The following is a 17,435-nucleotide window of genomic DNA, read 5'->3' on the forward strand; positions in this document are numbered from 1 at the left end:
GTTCGATCTTCTCATCAACCCCCTTGATGCGGGTACTGTAACACCATCCTATGAAGGAGAAAGTTGAGTCTGGAGTATTAAATTTGCCAGCAGTCTTTACCGTTAGTTAATGCCTCAAAGAAAAACTAAATGAATGTAAATGACAGTTTATGCAAACAAAAAATGTGGTTCTCATTGTAATCTTAGTGTGTGCTTCCTCAGCTTTTTTATTAGTGCACAGAAATATGTGTTCAGGGTAAAAATATCAAATTATGTAGAAGGGCATAAAGTAAATATCCTCCTTCCTAGTTCTAAGTCCAGATGTATAATCATTAGGTTTCTTGTATGTAATTCCAGAAATTTTTTATGCTTATGCAAAAAAATAAGGTTTTTTACACACGCTCCTATAATTTTAGTAAGGTAATCACTTTCTTCCACTTAAACGAACACTTGGGATTTTTATTTTGAAGTGAAATTTAATGTATGTATCCTTACCAGACTAAGGAAAGAAATATGTTTCATACACTATTTATAATAGACACCTTTCCATTCTTCCTGACTCCTGATTTATTTTTATAGACCATGCTTTACCTTTAATGTTATTTATTTTTCTTCTTGGTTTCAGTAGTCATCATGAAAATGCTTTGATCATGTTTTGATTATTAAAGTTGTATGGTTTCCCTTTTAGTTTTTCAGAGAAATGCCAGTGTTGTCCATTTGCTAGTTGAGAATATTTATACTTTGCTTATCTGAAGCAGAGGTAGGCCAAAGGAAATTAGCAGTGCTCTGACAAATTACATGAGATGTTTTAAATAGTAACAAAGCATAGTAACATTTCATCTAACCTATTTTGATTTCTGATAACTCTTGTAACCGTGAAAAGAATGAATTTTGTGATTTCATCTAAATTTTATTTCATTCTGTATTCAAAAGGCATTGGTTTCCACCATCACATTTTGAATCGTGAGCCTATATGGATTTGTGTTTTGTAAGCAAAGTCAGCACTTACAACTTTATTCAACCACAGGGTATAATTGTCACACAAAGATGCATTTCAGGAATACAAGGCAGGGGAACATGTAGGTTTACAGTTTTGAGTAGGAAACAAAGTTTATTCTTGTATTATTATTTATTTAGTGTGTTATTTTTCATATGAGCAACTGTAACCCTACTTTTGCCCCACCCTGTACTTGCAGTAGTATTTTTCTCTAGTAATCAGCTAAAAACAAACTTGTAGAATCAGGGGTGTCCAACCTTTTGGCATCTTTGGACCACAATGGAAGAAGAAGAGTTATCTTGGGCCACACATTAAATACAAACACTAATGAAAACTGATGAGCAGAAAAAAAAGGTTTTAGGTAAATTTACAACTTTGTGTTGGGTTCATTCATAACCATCTTGGGGTATGGGTTGGACACCCCTGATAGTAACCAAGTTAGACATTATTTGTGTGGATTTCTGGTAGGCCTTCAGAGCTATTAGGTAAGCCATATATTAGCACTTTATGATGTAGCACTCATTTTACATAAGTAATATAGTAATTTATATTTTACTTCAATTTCCCATTTCATTTTAAGGTATATGCACCATCCCCAAATTCAGATGATTTCAACCGTGAATCTCCTAGTTATCCATCTCCCAAGCCACCAACCAGTATGTTTGCTAGCACTTTCTTTATGCAAGGTATGTACTGCCAGATAGCTGTCAAATACCACAGAAATTATCTGTTGTATATTAGCTAAAATGTTTAAGTTGTTAGGGAAAAGAATAACTTTATAGAAATCCAGACATTATTTATCTAGATATTTTTGACTAATGTAAATTAAAATTTACTTTTAGAGTTCTCTAGTGTGATTTGTTGCTGACTGCATTGTTGAACTATCCACAATACCACTGGCGTGCCCATCTAGTAGTATTCATTGAATGTATAACAGACTTCAATTGAGAAAAATTAATAGAGCTGCTATTTCTTATTTTATAATGAAACATATGAATGATATTAACAACTCTAGTTTAAGTTACAGATTTATATTATTTCTAGAATTGTAATATAAATAGAGTGAATATCATAGGACAGAATATGACTTATTAAGATAGAAAAAGTGTTGCATTTCCTTTAATTCATGTCTAGCAAATCTTTTTAATTTGGTGTCCTGTGGTTTTGGACTATGAGAAGCCTGTACTACAAAGGCAGTAAATTACTGCATAAGTGATTCCTTGACTTTACGTTGGTGAGTGAAGTCATTGCTAACACATTTCATTGGAAGGCTGACTATAATATAGTCATTATCAATTACTTAGATTTACTATTAGAGACTTTATTCCATTATTTCAGAATACTTGATATCATGTACATTGTTATAGGTTCAGGACTTTTTAAAATATTTATGGGTATAGCATTTAGCCAAAAATTAAATCTAACCTATCCCCAAATTTGGGACTCTCATTATCCTTGATCTGAAGCTAGATATTTTGAGGGTTTTCATAACAACTTACCATTAGTTTGGATTAGTTTTTTTCTCTAGCTATAAAGTTTTATTCCTTTTTTTAGGTAGTAATTATACAGTTTGAGAGGAAGAAAACTAGGTAGAAGACAAGGTTGGAAAGGGGAGGAAAAAATATCTGGAGGGTGCCCTTTGAATTTTTATAGCATCATCAAAATAAAAGAAAAATTTTTAGCTAAGGAAAATTTTATATTTCTCTTTTTGTCTTAGATGGGACCCACAATTCTTCTGACCTTTGGAGTTCATCAAATGGGATGAGCCAGCCTGGTTTTGGTGGAATTCTGGGGACCTCCACTTCCCACATGTCTCAATCCAGTAGTTATGGCAGCCTTCATTCACATGACCGCTTGGTAGGCTGTAACACATAACTAGGTGTAGCAACACTTTGTCCTCACTTGTATTTCTTATTGGATTACAAGTGTAAGATTTGGTTCTGCCAAAACTTTTGAAGTTTGAAATACTTCTAAGCTTACTGCCTTAAGCATGGCTTTTTAAAAAGTAACCAACAGTAGTAAGACTCTTCAGCTCTAACTTGTGTTCTTTTTGAACCTGTTACAGTAGTTGTCCAGTTATATGTGCATATTATTCAGAAAACGTATTTATTATATTATGTCTCTTTCTCTCTTTCCCTAGAGTTATCCTCCACACTCAGTTTCACCAACAGACATAAACACGAGTCTTCCACCAATGTCCAGCTTCCATCGCGGCAGTACCAGCAGTTCACCTTATGTTGCTGCCTCACACACTCCTCCCATCAATGGGTCAGATAGCATTCTAGGTGAGCTTTTTGGGGTGGCAAAACATCCTAATTACAGAATTTTCAGTGAATCCCATAGTTTTCAATAATATTTTTAGTATTGAATTTAAAAGTGAAAGAAAGGAAGAAAAGAAACCTTTTCATTAATGTAGACCCATCTTTAGCTTACTACGTACAACACGTGCAGAGTATTTGCTGGTTTATTATGACAGTTGTGAGATAACAGTAGAGAACACCCTTGAAATAATGACCAAGTGCTAAAAAAGCATGTCGGCTTGCTAAAATTCTTGATTTATTTTTTTCTACTTGAAATATTTAGGAACCAGAGGGAATGCTGCTGGAAGTTCACAGACAGGTGATGCACTTGGAAAGGCTTTGGCATCTGTGAGTATTGATTTTACATTGCTGAATGCCATAACTATATTTTGGGGGTAGTATGTGTCATAGTTAAGATGTAGTTATAATGTGGTCAACTTCATTATTTATTTAGCATTATTCTCAGTTTGTATCAATTCACGCTGTTCTTAAAATAAGTCATGAGAATATTTCCCACAAGGTCTGTTCTTCTAGTTTCAATTTAAATATGTCTTTGTCTTAATGAAACAGGTGTAGATACAAAGAAATTTGGACATTTTAAAATCTAAAGCAAAATTTCTGAGATTAATATTTAAAGCTGTTTATTAGTTTCAAATATTACTTAGTGAGTTGCCCATTAACATAAGTCAGGTGGAACCAAGAAAGACAACTCAGTTATTTTTCTGCTATGGAGAAGGAAGTGCTTTTGTAAGGATTTTTTTCAAGACAAGAAAGCATTTTATGCTTTTTTAAAAGCAAAAAATAATCATGTGCAACTGATTCATTCAAGAAATGGGAAATGAGAGCCTTCCCTACAACAAGCCAGATTCGTTGAAGAATTTGTGCTAAAAATAGTAAGATTGATTCGAAGGCATTCCATACTATTTTCTTTTTTTTTGTTTTTACAGCTATTTCATATGTTTTATTTATTTATTTTTCTTTAATTCTTGTTCAAGTACAGTTTTCTTCTGTCTTATATTCCCAGCCCTGCCCCCCATACTATTTTCTTGAGCATCTAATTTATATCACATCAGGACATTAATGACAAAGCAATGATTTGCTTTAATAAAAGCAATGAGCATGTTTTAATGTGATTCTTAAAATATTAAAACTAAAATCCCTTCTTTTGAAATTGTTTTGGGTAGTGAAAGCACTTACCAGCAATCCCCAAAGATTTCAAATCTAATTATTAGAAAAGAGGCACCACTTCTTTATACTTCCTAAAGTTTTTTTCTTGGGCTTTTTCTTTCCTTCTGCGCCGCCCACCCTCCCTTTCTCCTGATTGATATGCCTCTCAGAATTCCCACTAAGCTGTCTTACATTTTCTATGATGTAAATATGCCAAACGTGTTTACTGCTGTTTATGGGGAGGGTACACTATTTACTGTGAGAGTAATTATCAATAATAGGAAGCAACTATTGAACATTTGAGGAAGTACATCTCTTTGTATGTGGTTTCTGTGAATAAACCTTTCTCTGGAGCCGAGTATAAGTTTCTTGAGAAATGAAGCCAAGTCAAACTTATCTATCACATAATGGACCCTGCACAAAATAGAGCTGTTTGTTTGTTGAATTCCGTCTTTTATCATATAAGAAAAATGGTGATGATAACAATACCCACAAAAATATTGGCTATAATTTGAGCAGTTACTAGGTGCTAGGCTCTATACTAAATATTTACATGCTTTTTTTCATTTAATCCTCAAGAAAACCCTGTGAGGTTGGTGTATTTTCCCCATATTACAGATGAGGAACTAAGATTTAAAAGGTTAAGTAACTTCAGCTCAGGAAGATTAAGTCTCTTGCCTTAGGGAGTCACCAAGCTAGGAAGGGTAAAGCCCACATATATTAGATGAGAACCCTGATCTGATGAGCTTTACTACTCTGTTCTTCCAGAAATAGCAGTGCTACAGTGAGTTGTTGTACAGGATGATGTGGATTAAAGGCAGTTGTGCTGCTTTATTGCCACCTGATGAGAACTACCTACTTAGGATGACAATGATTCTATAATATTAAATCTGAAGGCTTCCCAGGTATTTGATTGGCTTGCCTATTTCTGTTTCTGAAAGAATCAGTAGCATATATTTCACATGTAGGAGGACAAATAATATTTGAAACTTCAATGCTAGGAACTTTTAAAAATATAACCTGTATTTCAGGGGCTTTTTTCCCCCTCAAAAGTCTGTTTATTTTCTTTCAAAGAAAATTTATGTATAGGAATCTTGGCATTCAGGTAGGCAAGAATTTGCGGTGTTCTCAGTGGTCCTTCAAGCTCTTTTTCAGTTATCCTTCAAGTCCTTGACTGTTTTCCCATATTATAACGAGCATATGAGCCAATCATTTGGCATTTGGAAAAGAAAAATCCCAATTAGTACAAGTGGAAGCCAGGGAAGAATGTTTAATCTAGTTAGTGGGTGGGCTTTGGTTGTCATGGAAACTGAGCTCTGTCATCTTATGTTGTTACTAGGCAGGAGCAGCCAGGTCATTCCATAAATCATTTCTGTCATAGCTGATGGTGATGCATTCCATCTGCTCCATCACTGCATGCCATAGTCTGCACACTTCAGATCCCTTCCTTCAATCCATCTGCTGCTCCCCTCCCCACCGGACACCTCCCCCAAATACATTCTTTCTCTAACTCCATTACAGACTCACATTCACTTGAGTGCTCCCAGAAAACAAAACTGAAAAAGCAAAACATTACATTAGGGATAGGAAGGATTAGAAGAGATGAGGAGAAGGAATTTTATGAGGATTACATTTAAGAGTCTGACATACCAGAATTTTATGTTCAATATTACAGATCTTTGAAAATGAGTATGACCATGAGTATTTTGAAATTTTAAGTTCTTTAGAATGGCGTGTTTAAAACAGCATCTAGGTTTAGATGGAGAAACACCATCCTATTATCATTAGAAAATATTTCTGGTGCCCCAATTGTCTGATATATATCTTAGCAGGTCTTTCATGTGTGAAACATCAGAGGGTACAACCTTTGTTCTTCAGTTTAGGTATTAAAGAGCACACAGAATCCTGTGTGATTAAACATGTAAAGCCAGATAATACATTTGCAAAGGTTCCTTTATTTTAGGTTTAAGCCTGGATAATTGCGGTCTTAATCTCAGGATAGCTAGCAAGAGAATTGTACATGAAAGTATTTACACAAAGTTCCCAAAGCCCTGTGGATTATGCATTAGTTTAGATAATAAACTAGGGTAGATAGAAGGAAAGGAAAATCTGGGTATTTGTGCTATTTCTGATGTGTTTCCCTGAACATTTGCCAGACAATAACCCTTTAAGATTGTGCCCATGGAGAGTTATATAGAGGAAGAAACATCTGGTTTATTTCAGTGCTTAATACCATATCAAAACACTTGGTCTTTAATTTAGAGGAGATCAAACAAGAGAACTGTTTAACTTTGTTGATTATATCAGACTTCTTTGTGATAATTTATGTTTCGATTTCTTCAGAGCAAAGAAGAGAGAGTGTTAATCTGGATGGTTAAATGGTCAGCAGTCTCTAACAAAGGAAAAGAAAATTTGGGGAAGTTGATGTTTAAAAGTAATTCATGAAATAAGTTTCTTTGTGCCTTAGACTCAATAACATTAGCATAATAAAGATTAACTGAAATGTGCACTGTAGTGTTTAAAAAATTGGTCTCACAGTTCCAAGGTTGGGCTTGGAAGCTCTCTATTGTTTCTTTTTTGTCTGAGGCCCTTTTCATAACCCTCTGGCTTATTGGCACCCTACTGATTGGAATGGACCATGACTGATAGGAGGAGGAGCCTCATTTGTTGCAGTAAAATGAGGCATATTACCGTTTAAGCCTGGCAGAAGGTATTGGGAGTTATTCATCATTGGTCATTTAACAGTACAAGGACCATGGCTGCATGCAGAATGAGTTCTTACTTTGTGTTTATGTTCTAAATTCTAAATCACTCCCATTCCTATTTTTTAAATGACTGACTTTTTTTTTCCTTTCAAACATCAGTCTAAGAGTTCTTTAAGGTCAAAAAGCACAAAAGGTAATGTGTTCCTGATTTAGAATACTGTCTGTGAAATAAGACCTTATGTTTAGAATTTCTTAAAGTAGCACAATTTTTATGTAGAATAAAGTATAATATGTGTGTTATTTGGTAATAGAATAAACATGCAGAGGTGAAGTTTAATGAAATGACCTGTGATCTAAAAGGCTGTGTTATTTTGCCTTTTTAATGTTGTGTTGCTCCTCCTCTCTCCACATACACATTCTTCTTATGAAAGTAAAAGCGACAAGAAAAAGTTTTATAATTTGCCAGGCTGTCTGTCAGTTCAAGAAAAGTATTAACAGTAGTTCTGTCTGTCATCACCTTAGTTTAGGAAAGAGTAGAAGCAGGGAATGTGATAGGTGAGTTAATAAAGTGGCTTTTATTGTACAAATGGAGAAGCTGCTTTTGGAAAAAACACCAGAAATTGTTTTTCCATTTGATACATTTTTGCTACAGCTTCTCTTTGCATGATAATTTTTAAAAGCTCACACTTATTTTATATACAGCATCAGAGCATTTTGCTAAGTCATTGCAAAGTAGTGGAATGTAGCTCTAAAGTATAACCTCTTCCTTTTTTGAGATAAAGTTGTCACCAGTCCTTGACATAGTTAGGGATTATGCAACACTAAGGCAGAATTATCAGGGAGAATAAATATTGATAGTTTACTTATACCCTCAAAAGCTCACACCTGCCTAATAATGTGGTGTGGATGTTTAGTACATCAGTAGTAATTGTCAGAAATAGTGGAACATCACTATATTGTTCTCAGAGCTTCCACCATAAAACTGATTTGTAAACGAATTCATCTTTATAAAAATCAAGATCTTTTTAACCCTTTTGGTATTTGTGTTACAGAACCCCATTACATAAATACTAAGATAAATACCACCACTTACTGAGTCCTGCTTTTTTAATCAAAAAGTAGTATAGTGAATTTTAAGTGCAGTTTAATCACTCAAGTATTTAAAAAAATATCAAGCACCTACTTTTACATGACAGTGACAACAGCAATGGATTCAGTGTTGAACAATATGAGGCCTCTGCCTTTGAAGAACTGATATTCAAGGAGAGAAGTACCACCGGCCTACAAAAAATATTAATGTAGCACACAGTGTGAAGTAAAATGCCAAAAAGAAGTGTAGGTTATTCTAAGGGTATAAGGGAGGTGATATTTGAGCTGTGCTTTGATGTGGTATAGAATTCCATCACTGAGAAGTTAAGAAACAGGCACTTGGAAAGGATAAGCCATGTTCAGAAAATGAGAAAAAAAAACACATTTTGTTTGGATTGTAGGGTTATATATATTATATGTAGGTAAAACTGTAGAGGTATTTTTGTGACCAGATTATGAAAGACATCGAATGTCCTTCTGTTTTATGGTAGGCAACTGACAGCACTCCATCACATTCGACTGTTCAGAACTGGTTGAAGACAACAGCTTAAGCAGTTACGTATGGGATGAAAGGAGCAGGGAGTAACTAGGAATATCAAGATTTAAATAATTTAACCACAAGTTCTAATAAAGATTTGAAGAACTGTCCACAATTCCACTACAGAATTGTGGAGTCTATGTTGGGAAGTATAGAGGGACAGGGGAAAGGAAGAGAGAGTTGAAGTGGTTCTCACCATCGTTATAAAGGGTGGTGCTGAGGCAGAGAAAACAGAATAGATGGAAGGGTAGGGAGCTTGGGCAGTGATGAAAGTTTGGGTTTGGATATACTGAGCTTGAGATGGAAGAACAATAGGTCCAGATGGAGAAGTCCAGCAATCAGTATGAGGATAGAGATGCCAACCTAGGAGTCATTCATAGGGGTGTCATAATTGATGCTTTGTGAAAAATGACTTTACTAAGAAACAAAACACAGATAAATAGAAAATAAAACTGAGACTAGGGCCCTAGGGAAATCTACGTTAAGGGAACTGGAGGAGTGAAAGAGGGATGGGATCTAGGTAAATAAACCAAGGATCTAAAAGAAATAAATGTTAACTTCTCACAAGGATGATATCATATATTGTTTCAACAAAAATGTATGTATTTATCAACACTGTTATAGAATCTGAAACTATTTCAGATTCTGTATAATTCAGATTTTTTCTGAATAAAACCAAGTCCTTGCTTTTCTGGAGCATACATTGTACTAGAGGAAAGAGTAAGAGACTAATAATAAAGTAGTACACGAATTTGGACTATTAGGAATTAATGTGTAAGAAGGTGTGACAGAGAGGGAATGCTGTTTCTCCAATGCTTTCATGCTGTTAATCCTTACAGACATGAAAATTTAAAAATCAGTCGTTTAATCTAGTTTATGACAAAGTTGTACATGGAATGAAACTTTTCTCCTCATCTACCCACCATCAATGTTATCAGCCTTTCTCTCCCTTATCAATTATTATAGTCAAGACATATTACATAAAAGTTAGCATTAGTTCATAAAATATATGATTATTTGAATCTTAAACATGAGAAATAGTGATTTATAAAAGTAAAAGGGGGTATGAAGGGATATGTTTGGGTTGAAGTTTGATAATCTAATTTACTTATGTGGTTGAAATAAATTACTCTGTGTATGCTGGCCACTGGCAACCAAAATTTGGTCATTAGCTAATTTTTACATGTGTCCCCTGAATTTTTAAGACCGCCAATACTAATCTTATATTATCTCCCTATTACTTTTTTCCCATAAAGTCTTCTTGACAGCTTAGCTTTTTCCAAAATGGCTTTCTGACTTAAATGTACAACTTCTAGATTTGGCTATTTGGAGAGAGTTGGAGTTTTAAAGACATTTACAATTAAAATTTAGTGACATCATTGGAGCATTTTATTTGAGGTAGATATACCTGTTTCTATGCAAAGGCAAATAGAATGTCTGGCTGCTTACAATTTAATCAGTGTTGTCTTCTTTTTTATGTTTGACAATTATAATTTGTGGAATTTTGCTTTATATAAGATTGTCCAAATAGCTGACTTTTTCAGTGTATTATACTGTCTTTAAAACCAATTCTGAGACTCCATATATAACATAATTTGAGCCTCTTTAGAAATTCATTAGAGCTCTAAGCTTATTCAGAGCAAGGTTATTTCTGTTGGATGACTCTTTGCACCCATGAGTAGTTTTCCTTTTTAAAATATTTGACTGTAGTATGTCCACATAAATTGATTTGTCTGCCCTAAGTTAAATGCTGAAATGTGAAGATGATTCATTGTGATGATTATAAGTATGGGATTATCCTAAAGATCTCCTAAGAACCCATAATGCCTGGATTAAGGAGACATTTTAAATATTTAATGATTAATTATAAACGAATAAATTTCTGTTATACTTTTAAGAAGTAATGAAATAAATATAAAATATTGCAATAAAAGTATTGGCCAAAACACCAGAATATTTGTATCCAGATATGTTATCTTCTTTAAAGTAAACCTGGTAGGGAGTAAAATCCACCAATCATTTTGGGTACATTTTTTGAAGGACTTTCAAGGTTTTTTTTTTTTTTTCACTTTCTTCCAAGGTGACAAAATACCCCTTGAGAGCAAGTTAGATTTTTTACAGTAGTCACATATCACTTGGAGCTACTGGCAAAAATGTAGTTGCTCTAACTGAGAACTTTTTAAATGAAACATAAGGGGTAACTTTTAAAAAATTACTTTCTTTGACTTTTAAAGCTTTTTAAAGACTCTTCTCTTCAAAAGATAAGTTAATAGTTTCCTGAAGTACTTATTTTTAATAGATATCACTTATTTATATTCTGGAAAGATTGTTTATCAGATTTGTTATTTTGTACTCACTTCTCTTTTTACTCTAATATTAGAAACTTTAAATTGTTTTCAACTACAATAATAAAGAAATAGATATGATCTATTTTATTCCTCTCGTATTAGAATATATATAATACTTTCTTAAAATTTTTATTTATTTTTACAGAGAGAGGAAGGGAGGAAGAAAGAGAGGGAGAGAAATGTTGATATTGTATGAGAGAAACATGGATTGGTTGCTTTTCCCACGCCCCCAACTAGGTTCCTGGCCCTCAACTCAGGCATGTGCCCTGACAGGGAGTTGAACCAGCAACCTTTTGATTTGCAGGACAATGCCCAACCCACTGAGCTACACCAGAGTTATATGATACTTTTAATCCTAGTTTTAAAACTTGGGCTTTTATAGCCTTATGTAATGAAATAGTCCTAAAATTAATGAAATAGGTTTTCACTCTGAGTCTTCGGAATGGTCAACTTAGATTATAAAAATAAATCCATGCAAATGGATTTGTAATTTTGCTGTTGGCACATATTAATATGTGTATATTTGTTGTTTTCTGGTTAGATTTATTCTCCTGACCATACCAGCAGTAGTTTTCCATCCAATCCGTCAACACCAGTTGGATCACCCTCACCTCTCACAGGTAGGCTTCTGTTTTACCTAACTACTTAATAACATGTATGGGGCTAATTAGAAATATTTGAAGTTCATTTTTAAACAAAATCTAGTAAAAATTAATGAAAAAATACATTTTGAGAAAGTATATAAACAGAGCTTTCCTCCTGAGTTCATTTTGAAGGATATTGAAATATTTGCTAGCTTCGAATTATTTGTTCATATCTTTTCTTATTCTTAAAGTAATTTGTGGTGATTTCTCAGAATAGTTGTTAGATAAAAATAAGGCAAGGCAATTGGGTGAAGGTAAAATATGGAAATGGAGATAAACCAAAAGTTTTTTATAAGATAGTACAGAAAATAAACAAAATATTAAGTAATGTAACTTCTTCCTTGTGTCCTGCATTTCCTTGTACCATGTGTATGGTTCAAAAATGAATAACCATTTCTACTAGATAATTTGTCTTTATTTTTAGACCCACTAACTTAATGTCTCATATATACGTAAATAAATACCTGGAGGAAATGTTGGATCCTTCCTTCCTTCCTTCCTTCCTTCCTTCCTTCCTTCCTTCCTTCCTTCCTCCTTTCCTCCTTTCCTCCTTTCCTCCTTTCCTCCTTTCCTCCTTTCCTCCTTTCCTCCTTTCCTCCCTCCCTCCCTCCCTTTCTGTCCTTGGCTAAGGAAAAGAACTCTGTGAATGTATAGGTAAATATTGTTAGCAGAAGTAAGTGGTTCAGATTTGCTTTGTTTTCCTTCCCCCCCCCACATTAGCTTTAACAAGTTTCAGATATATCCATCCTACAGTATAGATTTGTTGAGATATAATTGTTATTGTAAGTAGGAATTTTTATGTTTATTAGAAATAAATAAAATTACAGGAAAATGCCTAATATCTGTTAAGCTATAATTTAAAAACTTGAACTTTATTTTCTGCATTTAGAGAAAACCATGCTGAAGAAGAAAGGTGTTAGTTCTGAGGAAAGATATTAGACAACTAGGTAAAAATTACAATATTCCTCCAACAATTGACCTCAGAAATTATTCCTTTCCTGATCAAGCCATTAGTTAAGTCCTTGTGGCTTTGTTGTTGTTAAACCTTTTTTTCATTGTTCAGAATTTCTTAAAATCAGGGCTCTGGTATATCGTGGCCCTGGCTATCACCTGTGCTTTGTGCCTTGTGACTCTGCTAGAAGGCGTTCATTCCAGTGTGGAGATGATGAACTGCCAGCAGCTGCTGGCAGCTATTAGCTGGTTCTGCCACTTTCTCAGACACCGTGGCTTCAGCTGTCTAGTAAAAGTTGAACAGCTGTTCCCTGTATAGACTGGACTATGAAAGACCCATTGACTTAAAGTTGTTGTTTAACAGAGAGCTGAAATTACAGGAAGAGTGATGTAACTTTAACCCTACTCACCCTGTTGGCAGAGTTTTACTGACATTATCAGTGTCATTTTTGCCACAGTCTGTTTCCCTTTCTCCTCTGAGGTACTGTATTAGCCTTACTCTGTGTTCCCACTGCCTCAGCTCCACTGCCTAGTAATGTAGCTATTAAAGCGTCTTTTGGCTTTCATTAACAGTAGGTGGGAAAGCAGGTGACAAAGGAACTTAGAATCTTTGAAGTGACACCAGTAAAATGGAAAATCAGACTTAGACATTTTTCATAAAGTAATGGTTCAAAATAGAATCTTACATTTTCTACTCTATCTTTAGTTGGTGTTAAATGGACAAGATCCTTTTTTCCCTTAACTCATCTTATTAGTGAAAATCTATGGACTGTTGAATTGTGTAATGAAGCTATTAATAGGCTTTTTAAATCCAGCAGTCCAATAAAAGAAAAACACTTTTTATATACTGCTGAAAGGGCAAATTGATGACTGATTTTATGCAGGTGTATCTTCCATCTCCTGTACTAGTGTTTCTTTGTTATCACCCCTTACCTGTGTACACATATACATCAAATTGACAGAGCAGAGATGAAGAGGGAGGAGGAAAAAGAGGAAAGCAACACTATGTGATAAAGTATTCACAGCTGAAGGGAAAATGAAAAAGATGGAGAGCCCTCACCAGTGTGGCTCACTTGGTTGGGAGTCTTTTTGCAAAACCAGATAGCCACTTTGATTCCCAGTCAGGACGCATGCCTGGGTTGCAGATTTGGCCCCCAGTTGGGATGCATACGAGAAACAACCAATCCATGTTTCTTTCCTTTCCCCCCCCCTTCCCCTCTCTCTAAAAATAAAATAAAATAAAATCTTTAAAATAAAAAATGGAACAAACTATAGTTTCCCTACAATGTAGAAATTGTTCTGCACTTTGTGTAGAAGTGGCCTGTTTTCCAAAGTAAAAAAATCCTGGCCACTCTGTGTTCTCTACACCTGACCTATTCCTTACGCCTCATCAGCCAGACTGAGCACAGGCCTTATAAGCATTAACAGGTACAGAGCCACATAGGCAACTTCTAACGCAATCATTATTCTTTCTTAAATCCTCATTTTCCTTGGGATATTTTCAGGCCAAGAGCACACATGATATTGTATCATTTAGGATGCTTTAGGCTGGGGGGATGGGCGGAAAGAGAAACTCTTGTGTCAGCTAGCTTAAATAACAAGGGGATTGGTTATCTTATATGACAAGAAGCCCATTACAGAGCAAGTACTCGGACTGGTAGTTAGGACTTCTGCTCTACTGCTTTGCAATTTCTTCCTTAGGCTTGTGCCAAGATAACAATTCAAGGTCCCACGTGAAGACATAATAATATCCAGTAGGAAAAAAAACACCATCTTTTCCTTGTCTTTTAAGAATCTTTCTCCAGAAACCTCTTCAACAGATTTCCTCTCATGACTCATTGGCCAGCGTTGAACCTAACACAGCTGCTCTGCACAGACATGGGACCACCATGTTATCTTAGCCATGAGATTTATCCCAGGAGGCAAGAATATAACTACTTTTTCCCAGTTCATACTGGAAAGGATAGGCATACACACACACCCCTTCTGAACAAAATCAGGACTCTGGCAGCAGGGTAGAAGAGAAGAATGGCTATGTCTATTACATTTGTGATTTGGGAAAAGACATGAATATTTGAGTTAAGAGAATGTGTCTACTAAGGGAACTTGGAAAGCAAACAAGCATAACCATGTTTTGGTTTTCTTTATCTCCTTCTGGAATATAAATGAATAAAAATTAATAATTTCAGTACTCAATAGCAATCTTCAGAACAATCACAATAGAAGTAGAGAGGGAGCCCATGCCAGTTGGCTCAGTTGGTTGGAACATCATCCCATGCACCAAAAGGTTGCAGGTTCGATCTCTAGTCGGGACACATATGGGAGGCAACTGATCCATGTTTCTCTCTCCCTCTTCCTCTCTCTGTAAAAATCAATAAAAAAACATATCCTCAAGTGAGAAGTAAAAATAAATAAGTAAATAGAGGAGAAAGGAAAGAAAGGATCTCTCAGTTTTGGTTAGTTTAATCGTAGGTATTTATCTAAAGAAGAGCACTCCAAAGACTTCATGAAGAGAGTAGTTATTTTAAAAGGTGGTGAATAATAGTCTCTCATTATAAATGGAAAAGCATGACAAAGATACCAGTGGAAAGTACATGACCTATTCATCCAGAGCCATTGAAATGACTGATTATAAACTCTTCCCTTATGGATGTGTGAAGAACTAAGGTGGTAGTGTTGGTTAGGGCCTTGTTGTGGAATGCTGTGGAATGCAGAGGGCTAAATGCTGCATTAAGGATTATCCCACCTTTCTTAGCATGGGCAAATCTCATGAAAGTTTGCATTAAGGGTGAAACAAAGGGAAACAACTAACGAAATAAGACAATTCATGGTAAATGGTCCTAAGAATTTTTTTCAGCCACACAGAATGTTAGTATCCATTCTCTAAATTTATTAACCAGTTTTTATTAGATGAAGTACTTATACTTACTAAGCCCCACTCAGATTTAAGAACAGATCAGAAACACTGGGTGAATTTTAGATTTAGAAGTCAAAGAAAGTCTTTCCAGATTTTCTAGCCAAATAATTTGATTCTGTTATCCTAGTCACCCAGCTGGCTTGTTTTTTGGGAATGACCAATAAATTTTAATATAAAATAGGTGTATTATGATTCTTCTTGAATAAGCTAATCTCTTTGGGGTGCTCACTAAAAAGCCCAGGGCAATTACAGAAATTAACTACATTCATAGTTGAAAGCTTGTGTCTCTCTAATATAAGGAAGTAGAAGCCCAAAACCTCTATAAGGGCATTATGCTAAGTGAAATAAGTCAGACAGAGAAAGATAAATACCATATGATTCACTTACATGTGGAATCTAAAAAACAAAATAAATGAACAAACTCTTAGATACAGAGAACATTTGGATAGTTGTCAGATTTGTGGGATGGGCAGAGGTGAAGAGATAGAGATGTATATAAATTGCCAGTTATAAAAACAGTCATGGAGATATAAAGTACAAGCATAGGGAATATAGTCAGTAATATTGTACAAACTATATACGAGGTCTGTCCAGAAAAAGTCCAGCCATGGTTAATAGTAGGAGAATGGTTTGTGCAATGTCAGTGTAACCTGGCAGCCAAGGAGAGTGGATTGGAATGCACACATGTAAACAGTGATGACTTCACTGTACTAGTCAGTGGGAACAGTAGACACCATTGAGTGAACATATGCACTGTGTGGCCATCCCATCCAAAATGACTGAGCAAGTAGAGCAACAAATCTGCATCAAATTTTACATTAAGCTTGGACATTACTCTGAGGAAACTATTCAGATGATTCAGAAGGCCACAGCTCTGGGCAACTGGTGATTGGCAGCTTCATCACGACAACAAATATGCCTTCTCCTGCATCCTATCTCATGCAGAGTTTGTTGGTAAAACAGCAAATCACCCAGGTTTGGCACCCTGTGACTTCTGGCTTTTTCCAAAACTAAAATCACCTTTGAAAGGGAAGACGTGTTAGACTGTGGGGGTAGCTGATGGCAACTATGAGAACTGTGTGAGGTACCAAGGTGCCTACATTGAAGGGATCGAGGTGTCATTGTCCTTTGTACAGTGTTTCTTGTATCTTGTATCTTAAATAAATGTCTCTATTTTCATATTACATGGCTGGATACTTCTGGACAGACCTTGTATGGTGTCATATAGGTACTAGACATTGGGTTGACCACCTTGTGAGTTATATAAATGTTTAATCACAATGTTGTACACCTGAAATATATTATATGTCAACAATAATTGACAAACATTATAAATGTATTTTTAAAAGCCTCTGTATATGTCTGCCACGAGGTAGCAGGTGACAGGAAATGAAGGGGGACAGTATCCTATTCTCTAGGAAACCCTTGAGGTTTTCAGCCTTTGCACTTATGTTTTTCCATATTTGTACAGTGATGCTACAGTTGACAATTACTAGCTAGAGATACCAGTAATTCTAAAATTAATCTACATATTTTATTCGTGTACTAGTTTTACAAAAAGTTGTCTGGTGTCAGAGTTATGCTAACTAGCATTACAGTCTGTTTCCAGAATTTGAATTCCTTTCACAGCCTCAAAGGTTTGATCCATAGCTAATAAGCTATCAGTGGGCCAAAGTTGTAAAAGCGTATGCATTTTTTTCTTTGCTGATTACACAATAAATCAGAAGGAAATACTGATAATAATATCCCATAGCCAAAAAGACCTTTAGGCTCATGAAGTGAGTGCTTTTATATCTTTTT

General features: G+C 35.1%; 1 protein-coding gene across 10 annotated transcripts in view; it reads left to right on the plus strand.

The window, feature by feature from the left end:
- The window catches only part of TCF12 (transcription factor 12), a 366,824-nt gene that overhangs the window by 319,859 nt on the left and 29,530 nt on the right, over window positions 1–17,435 (plus strand). For 9 of the 10 annotated variants that reach the window (XM_037053967.1, XM_037053964.1, XM_037053968.1 and 6 more), the window contains 5 exons: window positions 1,557–1,662; window positions 2,694–2,833; window positions 3,117–3,261; window positions 3,560–3,624; window positions 11,665–11,743. In XM_037053967.1, the coding sequence (XP_036909862.1) occupies window positions 1,557–1,662; window positions 2,694–2,833; window positions 3,117–3,261; window positions 3,560–3,624; window positions 11,665–11,743 (535 nt within the window). The remainder of the gene's footprint in view (window positions 1–1,556; window positions 1,663–2,693; window positions 2,834–3,116; window positions 3,262–3,559; window positions 3,625–11,664; window positions 11,744–17,435) is intronic. The other variant, XM_037053973.1, reaches the window with a different exon arrangement.

This window comes from Sturnira hondurensis, unplaced genomic scaffold, assembly GCF_014824575.4.
Source record: "Sturnira hondurensis isolate 20B ecotype Veracruz unplaced genomic scaffold, ASM1482457v3 Scaffold0008196, whole genome shotgun sequence".
Taxonomy (NCBI): Eukaryota; Metazoa; Chordata; class Mammalia; order Chiroptera; family Phyllostomidae; genus Sturnira; species Sturnira hondurensis.